This window comes from Aotus nancymaae, unplaced genomic scaffold, assembly GCF_030222135.1.
Source record: "Aotus nancymaae isolate 86718 unplaced genomic scaffold, 86718_ANA_hifiasm-v0.15.2.pri h1tg000004l, whole genome shotgun sequence".
Lineage (NCBI taxonomy): Eukaryota > Metazoa > Chordata > Mammalia > Primates > Aotidae > Aotus > Aotus nancymaae.
This window is the reverse complement of record NW_026988415.1, coordinates 10177485-10191748: the sequence shown is the minus strand read 5'-3', so window position 1 is coordinate 10191748 and position 14264 is coordinate 10177485. Positions and strand designations below refer to the sequence as shown.

The 14264-nt window shown below is 36.5% G+C and overlaps 1 protein-coding gene across 5 annotated transcripts in view; it reads right to left on the bottom strand.

The window, feature by feature from the left end:
* MCF2 (MCF.2 cell line derived transforming sequence) overlaps nucleotides 1–14264 on the bottom strand; it is a 135415-nt gene that overhangs the window by 50950 nt on the left and 70201 nt on the right. For 4 of the 5 annotated variants that reach the window (XM_012469898.3, XM_012469899.3, XM_012469900.3 and 1 more), the window contains 3 exons: nucleotides 5398–5517; nucleotides 4462–4578; nucleotides 2797–2946 (listed from right to left, as the gene is read on the bottom strand). In XM_012469898.3, the coding sequence (XP_012325321.1) occupies nucleotides 2797–2946; nucleotides 4462–4578; nucleotides 5398–5517 (387 nt within the window). The remainder of the gene's footprint in view (nucleotides 1–2796; nucleotides 2947–4461; nucleotides 4579–5397; nucleotides 5518–14264) is intronic. The other variant, XM_064360860.1, reaches the window with a different exon arrangement.

The following is a 14264-nucleotide window of genomic DNA, read 5'->3' as shown; positions in this document are numbered from 1 at the left end:
GGCTCCCGAGTAGCTGGGACAACAGATATGTACCACTGCACCCAGCACTGTTGTGCTAACACTTTTAATTAGCTTAAATAAAGCAATAATAGCACAATAAAAACCACCATAGTAGAAAGCATATAATTGTAAATAATACTTAATGCATGTTCAGATACAGTTAAATGCTTTTCCTATTAATCCTTAATTGTCACTAATCACTCCCTACTTGAAGTCTTATTTTACTTCACATTTAGATTTAATTAATTCATCACATATATGCCTCTATTCAGAAGGTCTTAACTTTAGTGGGTGATCTAACAATATAGCCCTTTCTGAGACATCTAAGAGTGATTTAAGATTTCTTTCAGGTGGTCCAAGAGTCCCTTGAAATTGTAGACAAAATTTGACTGTACATTTATTCTGAGAACAGATTCCATGACACCATCACCAACATGTGTAATAACATCAACATTAAAAGCCAATGTTTATGAAGTACCAACTATGTACCCAACATTGTTATACAAACATCACTTTCTTTGCCTCATTTCATCTTCACAACAATCCTACAAGGTATGATGCATCATGATCATCCTCCTCATTGTAAAGTTACAGAAACTGCAACTCAGAAAAGGTAAGCAAGTTGCCCAACATGTAGTTTATGAAGAACAGAGCTTCCTTTCCTTGGGCAGAGTTTTGTTTTTAGATTGTGATTCAAAAAGTCAGTTTCTTGAGAATCAAACCACTATGAGATACCACCTCATACCAGTCAGAATGGCTATTATTAAAAAGACAAAAAATAACAGCTGCTGGCGAGGCCACAGAAAAAAGAAAACACTGATACATACTTGTTGGGGGATGTAAATTAGTTCAGTCACTGTGGAAAACAGTATGGAGATTTCTCAAAGAGCTTAAAACAGAATACATTCAACCCAGCAAACCCATTACTGGGTTTATATCCAAAGGAAAATAAATTGTTCTACCAAAAGACACATGCACTCATATGTCATTGCAGCATTATTCACAATAGCAAAGACATGGAATCAACCCAGGTGGCCATCAGTGGTGGACTGTATAAAGAAAATGTGGTACATATACACCATGGAATACTATTCAGTCATAAAAAGGAATGAGATCATGTCCTTTGCAGCAACATGGATGCAGCTGTAGGCCATTATCCTAAGCAAATTAATGCAGGAACAGGAAACCAAATACCGCATGTTCTCACAGTGGGAGCTAAACATTAGGTACACATGGACATAAGAGATGAGAACAATAGACAGTGGGGACCACTAGAGGAAGGAGGGTGGGAGGGGGGCGAGTATTGAAAAACTACCTATCTGGTACTATGCTCACTACCTGGGTGGCAAAACCATTCATACACCAAACCTCAGCATCCCATAATTTATCCATGTAACAAACCTGCACATGAACCCTCTGGACCTAAAATGAAAGTTGGAAAAAAAGTCAGTTTATCTTTTAAATTTAAACATATATCTCTTTATATAGCTTGAATCTTCCAGTGCACACAGTATGTCTATTATCAGATGAAAGAGATGAGTTATATGAATGCCAAGTGTTGTTCAGCTTATTCTTAAACTTTCTGAAGTGGATCCAAAAAATATTTGCTGATTATCTGAACTGTGCTTCAGAGTCCTTCACAAAGCAACACTCCACAAAGACCTGGGTAGGAGAGCACAAACAATTTGCAACCCCTGGTCTACTGTCGAAAACATCAAGACCTAGTATTCTGCAGAGAAGAGATCTTATAATCAATCGAACAATGTTAGCCTTGGTCACAATGCTAGTTCACAGCAAAGATGGGACAAGAAACTCTGTCTCCTGACTCCTCATCAAAAATTAAAAATACAGCCATGCATCACTTAATGTTGGGGATTTGTTATGAAAAATGCATTATTAGGTGATTTCATCATTTTGTGAACATCACAGAGTGCATTTACACAAACCTAGATGGATAGCCTACAACACATCTAGGCTACAGGGTAGAGCCTATTGCTCCTAGGGTACAAAACTGCACAGCAGGTTACTGTACTATATACTGTATGCAGTTGTAACACAACAGTATACTTTTGTGTATCTAAACATATATAAACATAGAAAAGGTACAGTAAAAATATGGTATAATCTTATAGGACCACTGTCATATATGTGGTTCGTGATTGATCAAAACAACATTATGCAGTGCATGACTGCACATAGTAAAACAAAACAAAACAAAAAAACGATTTCTTTTTCTGGAGCATTTATAAGATATATTTAAATAACTTCTCAAGATAATGCACGATTTACAGAGGGGACACTTAGATCTAACATATCCAGGACATTCTTCTCTTATAAAGTATTATTTTTTATAGTTTTTTTTTTTTTGAGACGGAGTCTCGCTCTTGTTACCCAGGCTGGAGTGCAATGGCGCGATCTCGGCTCACTGCAACCTCCGCCTCCTGGGTTCAGGCAATTCTCCTGCCTCAGCCTCCTAAGTAGCTGGGATTACAGGCACGCGCCACCGTGCCCAGCTAATTTTTTTTTTTGTATTAGTAGAGACGGGGTTTCACAATGTTGACCAGGATGGTCTCGATCTCTTGACCTCGTGATCCACCCGCCTCGGCCTCCCAAAGTGCTGGGATTACAGGCTTGAGCCACCGCGCCCGGCCTATTTTTTATAGTTTTTAAATATAATATATAAATGTCTTTTATCTCCACTTATGCAACAGTCAGTGTAAAATGTACATAATTAACACTTCTCTGGAAAAAGAAAGACCATGGAAATCTTTTATTTGTCAACTCTTTCAGACATACCTTCAATAGATGATACCTTTCAGCACGAATTGCCAGAATTTCTTCTATTGAGGGAATATCATCTGGTAGTTCTGTCTCAGCCAGTTCAGTTCCAAAGGACTGTAACATCTGAGCCATTTCTTTCACTGTGAGGGCAAAATTTTCTATAGCCTGCAAAGAGCCAGTGATTATTTTAATTCTATGGTAACTCTGTAAGCATATCAAAAACTGGATTGGTAATTGTAATTGTTTTTATTGGGGGTATAACAGCAAACACATATACTATGAACTCTTCTCTGCTACAGAAATATGGCATTGCTCTTGGCAATCAACTGTAACTCTTCATCTAAGCCTCTACGAAACTGAAGGAAGGATAAGAGTCTTCCTGAATATCTTTTACCCAAATTTCTTTACTTATTACTTGGACATTGATGAAAACTATTTATTAAAAATGCCATGTATTATTTGTTTTATTTTCTTGAAAATTATAGTGTTTTCCTTATTCTATAAACTCTGCAATTGGCAAAATTGCTTTATAATAACTTTACTTCTGAAGAGAGATGAGAACAGTAAAGTCACTTTATATTTGTTTATTATCATTTGTGATTAAGCATTAGCATTCCAAACAAGGTGATGATTGAAGAAAATGGGAGAAAAACTCCTCACAACAATTCATTTCAGGTACTACAGAAGATTTGGAATGGTAGTCCCAAAGCCTTTGTTGCCATAAAATGGTAAGTAAGGTTTTGTTGTTTATTTTGTTTTTAAAACCAATTACTCTGAGAAAGAAGGGCAAAATGTAGATACCACATGGCAATCTGTTTACCATGTATCTCAAAATATTTGCTTGTTTATTTATAGCATTACAAGTTATTAAAGGCTAGGCATTGCTAATTTTGGCAATACATCTTCACGCAAATGAATTGTTGAATGAATGCATTGTTAAATGAATTAATGAATGAAATGCTGAGTGAAGAACAAGTATGAGAAAAATGGAATCCTAATTTAATGGTATATCATTAATCTCTTTCTAAGGGTTCCCCTATCGCTGAGATTAGAACTCAACATACTTATTTACCACAGACATACTTGGGAGCTGCAGGGCCCTTGTCTATTTGTAAATTTCTAAAACAGAAGTACTCTTTGTTACAAATCTAAATGCCTCAGACGCATCACTAAGATGATGAGATTAATAATACTACTTGCATTTATTGATGGTTTGCCATATGCTAGGCACCATGTAAAACATTTTATATTTGCTATCCCATTTAGTCTTTTTAAGATCCCTACGAGGTAAGTTATTATTAGTCCCATTTTACAGTTAGGAAAACTAAGATTCAGAGAGGTTATGTATATTGTCCAAGGTCATATAACTAAAAATCAGCAGGGCCAGGATTTGGATCCAAACTCTTTATTTCTTCAAGTAACTACATAGCCACAGGAGGGGTTGGGCAGAGTATGATCTCCTTATTCCCTAGTATTCTCCTTAAATTGCCATCCTCAGTGACTGCTCATTATTTCTAGATATATACGGAAGAAAACCAAGATGTTGAATTCATATGTATTTGAAAAGTGAGGGCCCCAGAAATCTGATTTTTTTTTTTAAATAGGAAAAATTTCTAGAAGTAGATTTAAAGGCTAACATGAAGAACTATAGGCTCTACAGTAAGGGCAAAGATAACATACATTTCTGAAGATGATCCATTCACTGTGGCAGTACTGCAAGGTGCCGCCTAACTCAGGGGTTAATTGCTTGTCATCAATGTATGTCAGCAAATCACTAACTGAGCTCAGCATAACAACCTATATAAATAAGCAAGAAAGATACTGTTAACTGCCCTTCATGCCATCCCTCCATCAAACTGTAAAATGAACTTTAGCAAACATTTAGCAGAAAGTTACCTCTGATAAATGGTTGGAACAGGTCTCTCCTGTACATGCCCCCACACATGTATGCACTATCTTCTTCAGATAATAACAGTTTTTTTTACAAAACATTTTCTGTAAAATGAAATCATTCTCCACAGAAACCAAAACTCCTAATTTTCCCTCATCTAAAAGTCTGCAGTTAATGGTCTAGCTTCTAAAAGAATGCTATGCTCACAACAAAGAAAAGGACTTTATGTAGTAAGTTATAATTTAGCAGGAGGGACTGACCTTTTCAAAAGTATCCAAATTTATGAGCACCCTATTCTTAACCTTAAAAGCATATAAAAATATATTTAAAAAGTCATGGTACTCCGGACTAGCTCAGGATGTAAGTTCATGGGAGTTCAAATACATAAAACATACATTCAATTTAACTAAAAATAAAATTTCCCACTTATATACACATACACACACATACATATACACACATGCACACATACATATATACACATATATATAACATATATGACATTTTTTTTTGCAAAAGTAATTGTTTCGTTATAAGTCTATGAATCTATTTCTTTTTTAAATGGCAAGTGAAAGACTTTTGGACATTTCAAATGTATACTTTTAAAAGACAAATTTAATTTTTTTTCTTTTAAATGGTACATGGGCACATGTAAAATATAAACGGCATGGTGCAAGTCTTTATGAGAATTAGAGGAACAAAACATTTAAATAATATACTCTTACTGGTAATTTAAGCATGAAATCCTCCTGACTAAACCGAAATCCAATGTCTGTGAAAGTTCGTTGAAGAAAGCTGGTAGGACGTAAAACCAAAACCAAATGCAAGTTCCCAGGGAAGGAAGCCTGTAAAAAGAAAGAAGAAAAGAAGGAAAAAAAAATTGTCAACACACACTCAACTGAGCACATATCAGAAAATACGTAATTGAAAAAAACAAACTTTAAATTCATAAAAGCCAGTAAAAGGCCAGCACTTTACAAATGGATATTGATAAAATCTAAAAACATGGAAATAGTAAGAACAATAATGTAAGGCTTCAAGTCAGATCCTTGCAACACTTCTGGTATGGAATTTTCTCACACTAGACACATAGATCCCACGTTATGAAGAAATAGACTCTAGATCTTTATTTTAAAGTTAGTTATTTGAACTCAAATGGCACTTATTTCCTATAAAAACAAACAGAATTAGGTGGCACGTTCCTAGGATAATCCTAAAAGCCAAAGGGGTTTTGGCTGTGTATTTACATTAAACAATAAAAGAACACTTTTATTATGGAACTATATTTTTATTTTAATCTAAGAAATATTTACTGAACATCTATGTGTCTAATTCATGTATTTAAATGAATGATTATCATGCTCTGTTAGGCATTAAATGTTCACAAATTAACAAAATACAATCTCTACTCAACAGTTCAACTGCAGAGTCCATTAGTAATCAGCAACTCTTAAACATGATAAGTTGATAAGTAATCAAAGGAATTAGAATAATATACAAGGGGAAATGGTAGTACAAACTCTCCAAGACATAGAAAGGCCAAAAAAGGTCTCGAAGCATAACAAGGAATAATTGGATCGGAACGTCGTTCCAGTTCACCAATGCTTCCCCAACTTCTAGAACTTACTGGCACATAGTAGGCAGTCAAAAATAATTGCTATCCTAAAGAATTCAAAAGGCAAAGGAGGGCACCTTGCAAAATAAGTGGTGAATGGAGTAGCATAGCCCAATTTTAATAATAAATCACCATGTACTAAATGCCTACTCTGTCCAAAGGATTTTGCCAATATTATCATAGATTCTCTTTATAATAATGCTATGAAGGAGTTACATTACTCACTTTTACAAATAAAGACAGTGAGACTCAGAAAGTTTAAGTTTACCTTACCCCAGCTGGCAAAGCCTTGATTTGCCCCTAAGTCTGTGCTCTTAATTACTAAACTACCCCACCTCCTGAAAATATCCTAGTTAAGAGAGCTAGATGAAATGCTGTCGGGGGACAATGGGAGATGGTGTTGGGAAAATGGGCCAGAACCACATCAGAAGAGATCATGGGTTTTTTTCTTGGAGGTTAGGGGAGTCTCTAAGAGGTTTTGAGCAGCAGGCAACATGGTCAGATTTGCATTTTAGAAGGATCACTTTGGCTTTGGGAAGAACTGGATTTGAACAAGAGTAGAAGAAGACAGATGAGATAGGAGGCTGGTACAGTAATCCAAGCCAGGAATGATGAGTTTCTGAACTAAAGCAATGGTAGCAGGAATCAGGGTAGAATTTAGGAGGTACAATCGGCAAGTCACAACCACCTGACGTACTTACTGAGAAAGGAGGGACTAGGAGGATCAAACTCCAGATTTGGGGCTTGATCAATTGGTTGAATGGTACAACCTTCACTGAGATAGGGAAACACAAAATAAACAGGTTTTAAGGAGGGAAACAAGATTCTGATCCCCATTCATATACATGTTAGGTTGGAAGGGTCAGCAGGACAACCAGATGATGTCCTTCGGACAGCTGTTTGTATAAGTAAGAAGGGAAAGAAGTCTAGGCTAGGAGTGCAGAATCAGGAGTCATCAGCCTCAAGATGGCAGATAATGCATAATAGAGCAAAATATATGAAAAATGTTTCAATGGCAATTATATTTCAGGCATGTTACAATATTAGTGATTAAACAAAACTATAAAATAAGAATTAATAAGATATTGTGGGGCAAAGAGTTTATGGGAACTCTCTGTACTTCCTGTTCAATTTTGTTGTGAACTTAAAACTGCTCTAAAAAATAAAGTATATTTTAAAATAAAAGAAAAAAGTTACTTTCACTAGGGTATAAGACATAGACATTTTGGGAAATGATGCTCAAAACTGGGGATTTTCTTAATTCAATTTGAGATGGTGATAAAACATAAAATGTTAAGTGGCAATGAGAACTAGAGTAAATAAAAGAGAAATGAGTGTGATATGCACAATCAGTAAATTAAAAGAGCATAAAATTAAATTGGTAAACAATGATTATCAATATACATAAATTGGGATGGTTGTTCAACTCATAATTCACCCAGCAGGCCATGTCTGTTACTCTCTTCCTTCATCTGAGAAACTACACCCCCTCCTATTATTTTACACATTGGTTCCAAATGAGAACTCTTATTTTCCTACATGGCCCTGCTTTTCCAACACACAATGATTAGTAGTGATTAGATGTATGATTAGGGCCAGACATGGTGGTTCATGCCTGTAATCCAAACAATGTGGGAGGCCGAGGATGGAGGATTCCTTGAGGCCAGGAGTTCCAGAACAGCCTAGGAAACATAGTGAGACCCCCATCTCTACAAAAAAATTAAAAATTATTTAGTCATGGTGGCACACGCCTACGGTTGCAGTTACTCAGGAGGCTGAGTGGGGAGGATCGCTTGAGCCCAGAAAGTTGAGCCTGCAGTGAGCCATGATGGTACTACTGCACTCCAGCCTGGGCGACAGAGTGAGACCTCATCTCTTTAAAAAGGAAAACAAAAAAGATTAGCATGAACATTTGATGTAAGCAGGGCCAAAGAAGTCCTACCCTAGGATTTTCAAACTAATACAGAGTGAAAGAAACTTTGAGGATGCCATTTAATAGCAGCCGGTTGCCAAGGGCCCTGCTGCTGGAGAAACATTGAAAAGAATAAAGTTAACATGTATAGAAAAACAGAGTGAGAGACCGAGAAACAGAAAGAGAGTTCTAATGGTAATGTATATCCTACCATCTACTATCTACATAATGTATATTTTATTTTATGTTAAGTGTATGTATTTTCCAGCTGGGCACGGTGGCTCACACCTATAATCCCATCACTTTGAGAGGCTGAAATGGGAGGATCACTTGAGGCCAGAAGTTCAAGGCCAGCCTGACCGACATGGTTAAAACCTGTCTCTACTAAAAATACAACAAAATTATTTGGGTGTGGTGGCACACATCTGTGGTCCCCACTACTGCAAAGGCTGAGGCATTAGAATTACTTGAACCCAAGAGGTGGAGGTCACAGTGATCTGAGAATGTGCCACTGCACTCCAGCCTGGGCAACAGATTGAGACTATGCCTTGAATATATATATATATACATACATACACACACATGTATTTTCTAGTTATTACAGGAATAAAAAGAAAAAAATGAATATAAAATCACTTTTTAAATTTTTATTTTAGGTTTGGGGGTACATGCAAAGGTTACATAGATAAACACGTGTCATGGGGGTTTGTTGTACATATTCTTACTTCACCTAGGTATTAAGCTCAGTACCCAATAGTGATCTTTTCTGCTTCTCTCCCTCCTCCCACCCTCCACCCTCAAGTAGACCCCAGTGCCTGTTGTTTCCTTCTGTGTTCATGAGTTCTTATCATTTAGCTCCCATTTATAAGCGAGAACATGCAGTATTTAAGGAACTTAAACAAATTTACAAGAGAAAAACAAACAACCCCATTAAAAAGTGGGCAAAAGACATGAAAAGGCACTTTTTAAAATCTAAAATATTAATAAGATAGTTTTAAAATTTTGCCTTAGATTCTTGAACCTCAGGACAAGCAGGTTTGGGTAGAATATCTTAGGGATATGGATAAAGGCTTGTTTAAAGGGAGAATCTGACAGGGACTTGTGGGAACTTTGAGCCTTGTTTTGTTTCGTTTTGTTTTGTTTTGAGATAGAGTCTTGTTCTGTCACCTAGGCTGGAGTGCAGTGGTGCAATCTTGGCTCACTGCAACCTCTGCCTCCTGGGTTCAAGTAATTCTCCTGCCTCAGCCTCCCGAGTAGCTGGGACTACAGGCGCATGCCACCATGCCCAGCTAATTTTTTTTCTTTTTTTTATATTTTTAGTAGAGACGAGGTTTCACTGTGTTAGCCAGAATGGTCTCGATCTCCTGATCTCGTGATCCACCCACCTCGGCCTCCCAAAGTGCTGGGATTACAGGCATGAGCCACCACGCCTGGCCCTTTGGGCCTATTTTTAAATGGAAAGCACAGATTCTATTTTTACCCCCTTCATTTTGGGAGTTAAGCCTTTCCTTTTTCGTCACCTGGGTAAATTCCGATTATATTATTATACTCACCTGCCTTGAACCTGTTTTAAAGTCTACTTTATCAGAGGCGAGAATTGCATCTCCTGCTTTTTATTTATTTGTTTATTTTTACTCTCTGATTGGTCATACTTTTAAAGTGAATCCAGACCTTACATTTATGACTACTATTCATAGCTTCTCTTTAGCCAAAAAAAAATACACATATATATATATTCAGGACCTCTCAAAGCTTTAATTTAGGGAAAGGAGATTGGACAATTGGACGGGGCGGAAATGTCATTTATTGAATGCATACTACTAGAATTATGCCCATAAGGGGCACTATTATGACACTGTGCTAAGTATTTACATGCAGTAGGTTCTCTTTTTGTCCTCATTTCACAACTGGAGAAACTGAGTGCCATTATCCCCAAAGATGTCTACATCCTAATCCCTGGAACTTATGAATATGTTATCTTATATGGTAAAAGAGACTATAAATGTGATTGAGGATCTCGATATGGGGAGATTATCCTGGATTATCATGGTGGAACCGATGTAATCATTAGGAAAAGAGGGAGGCAGGAGAGTCAGAGAACATGTGATGGCAGAGGTCAAAGTGATGCAGGGATATAAACCAAGGAATGTGGACAATCTGCAAGCTAGAGAAGTCAAAGAAACAGATTCTCCTCTAGAGTCTGCAGAAGGAACACAGCTCTGCTGACCCTTGATTTTTAGCCCAATGGGGTAATCTTGGACTTCTGACCGCCAGAACTGTAACAATACATTTTCATTGTTTTAAGTAACTAAGGTTGTAGTAATCTGTTACAGCAGCAATAGGGAACTGACACATTGAGTTTTTGTGAGGTCAGGCAATTTTTCAAGACCTTCTAGCTCCTAAGTCGCAGCAGTAAAACCCTGGTTTGCCTCCCTGTAGAACTAGACTCAATCAACAAGAGGAATTTGGAGAAGTTATAGCGGAAATAATACAAGGATCAGGTTGGTTGACAATCTAAACCTGAGACCTGAAGCAAAGGTGACAAACTTGAATGCCCACCATGTGTTAGGGAGATAATGTAAATATGAAGTAGGCTTAATTAATGAACAGCCTAAATTAGGTGGAAAATAGCAATTCACACTCTTTCTATATGATGAGGAGCAACAGGAGGTGGTGGGGACTGTGGTGAACTGGAGAACATTCAAAGCAGAGGACGCTCATAAGTCAGCTCCAGATACATGTTGTCATGTGGTAAGGTGGGCCCAGCATTATCAACTCTTTGGTTTTTCAAGAGAAGACAGAAACCCAGATTGTCATGTGAAGCCCAGATGTTTAAAGATGGAAAACAAATTAAAAGTTTGTTAAAATGCTGTATAGTCTAAACAAAACATATTTGTGCACTGACAATTTGCAACCGCTGAACCAAAGGCTTCATAGATCTGAACATCGACCAATATCAATAATATGGACACATCCTTGTCTGTGATTGCTGGCTCTGAGAATCTACAGGGGACAGAACACTCTCGGGCAATTTTAACCTGACAAGCCATATAAATTTAAGATTAGTTTGTATGTATCTATGTGGATATACATATAGGTACATATAGAGAGTACTCTTTCTCTATATACCAATATTTGTAATAACTAAAAGTTCCAAGATAATCCATTTTAAAGCTGGTATTTAAATGAACAATCAAACAGCATAGGGTATCAGATGCACATATCACAGCAAATACAGCTCAAGACCAGTGAACTTTCCCATTTTGGTTTGGGAATATTATATTTCTAAATTCTTGGGTATACTGCTTTAAGAACCTATAATCTGTATGGTTATATAAACATGAAAAAGCACGATTTCTTTTTCCCTGAAATCAACCTGAGATTTTGAAAGCATAATCATTTTTGAGAAATTGTCAAAAAAGCAAAGGGATTTGGGCAAACATTAGTCTTGTTTTATTTCATTGTGTTTTTGCTTTTAAAAAAATAGTTTGCCTGAGAGAGGAAACAGCATTGGTTTTAGCTTCTTGCAGGCATTTTTCTGGAGTTGCAGCATGTGACTGCTTAAAGACATCTCAGTAAAAGTGAACCAGCTGCCCATCACATAGGACTCAGAGCCATGTGTCCAATCACTGTACATGGTCCCACCCTAGCCCTCAGCAGTAGCTCTTACTGGCTCTTCAAGGTAACAAGCACAAAATAGGCTCCCTCACATCTTGCCCTCGCAGAGAACAGATTTACTCCCTTTTACTCACTCATACTTCCAGATTGCTTAGTTCTATGATCTAACAGCAGTAACAACAACAATAACAACGAGAGCAGGCATAAACCAAATCCATCATTTCACTGCCAAAGTCCAGAAATTAACCTTGTTTAATACTCTTGTGTGTGCTCTCTAAGGGAGGCAATTCATCACCCTATGCACACTTTTCAGTTATTCTAGTTATTACTTCTAGAATGTTGAAAGTACCTTATAAAACATAAAAGTTTGGTTATTTACTATAAAAATAATTTATGTTCCTATAGCTTTTCTTTTTTAATCTTTAGGGTAAAGAAAGGCAGTAACAATAAGAGAGACCCTTGACTAAAAGCCATTATGTATGTGTCAGACTTCATATATATATATATATATATATATATATATATATATATATATATATATAAAATCTTATTTAGCCTTCATAACATTGCAGTAAACTAAATATTATTCCCTTTTCACAGAGGAGCACACTGAGGCACAGTCAGTAAGCAGCAGTAGTAAGGCCTATCTGGATCCTAAGGACAAACTTTCTAGACACTTAACACTTCATAGACTAAATGTACATTCAGATTTACTGTTTGCCATTCAGGGATAATTTGACTTTGATGTTTCCAAAATGGGACAAACAACATTTGAAACAAGTTGCTGGAAACAATTTAGAGGATACAGTCCACCAAAAGGAAAGTATAATCTAATATCAGACAAATGTTGAGGTGCTGACAGGCACTTGACTTTGTTAAGGTCTGAACCGTCTCTGCAGAATATGCTGGGAAAAAAATCTCATTACCTCAAGCTATAGAAAATAGGTTGCAACAGTACGAGCCACTTCCACACTCTTTCCCCATATCCCCACCTTAAACAATACAGATAGTATGAGTTGCCAAGCAACATGTCGGGTGACCTCAGGGGCAGGACAGCCCAAAGCAATACTCTTTCCTCACAGTTTGCCCTGTTTGTCACATATCTATCTATCTATTCTCCTCCCCTCTCTCTCACTCAGCTACAGTCATTGAAATTTCTACCAAGTAACTAGTTCAGTTATTTTTTTGGGTGGGGGGACTTCAAATGGCACTGGACCATCCTTTTAGATGCCACCTATCATAGCCTCCAGGATCAACTCAAATCCACAGACGCTTCGAGGTCAAACCATTTTTTCACTACCTGAGGTTCAAATTCTTTACTCTTGTCAAGTCCTTTCCATACAAGCAAAACATATGTATCTTCTACTATAGTCCTAGGCTTCAGAATTAATTCAATTAATCCCACTCATAATATCTGTTCCAAGGAGTCACTTAATTCATTTATGAGGGAAAAAAACATAGGAAAGAATCAAGGAAAGGTAACAGCAACATATGCTCTTACTTAACACCCAAACATATACCATCCCCTGAATGAGGCCTTCTCTACCAGCCAGAATTTCTTTTCAAAATAGTTATTTATGAACATGTCTTACCCTTTCCACTAGATTGAGAGTTCCTTCAGCCCAGTAGCCATTCCATATTTACCTTTGTAACTTATGTTGTATATATCACAGTGCTAGATATGTCTATTCAATAAGTACCCCTGTGCCGTATTTATTTGTGTGTATATTAATGCATGTGTATAGACCTGAAACTAAGTTCAGCACTGAGTGTGTATATATATATATATATATATATATATATATACACATGAAATTGGGAACTTTCTGAAAGCTTAAGTTACCTTTGATAACAAAAGTGCTAGTATCAGTTGCTTACAATACGCCAAAGCACAAACACAAATGTTTCTTGTTTACCATAAATTGTCTGTTAAAAGTCTGGCCCTACATTCTTATAATATAAAAACATGTATAGGGCCAAAGACATAATTTTGTCAAAGTAAAACCAACTATAATTTGTAAAATAGCAGTCTGCGCTAAGAGCTTTATTAGAAAATAATCATTTACTCACCTATTAATGTTCACTGTCATTCAACAATAATAAAAATCTTACTTTCCTTATCTTTATTTTAATTCAAAATGTCATTTTTTTCCGACGGTCAATTTTTACCTTCTTATTTGTGTGTGTGTGTGTGTGTGATCTCGTTATTTTTAGTGAGCAAATTTATATTTTAAACCATAACATCAATAACATTATATTAAGCTTTGAAAGAAAAAGAGTGGCATTTAAAGCCTTTTTGATGATTGGGTTTTTTTATTAAATTAGTTAGTGTTATTTCAACATTGCTCCAAAATACATCTAAAGATTATATTAGAAATTTGCTGGAAATTTACTAATTAATAAATGAAGAGAAAATTTAGGCAAAAGAAACAGTGCTTGAAATGTAA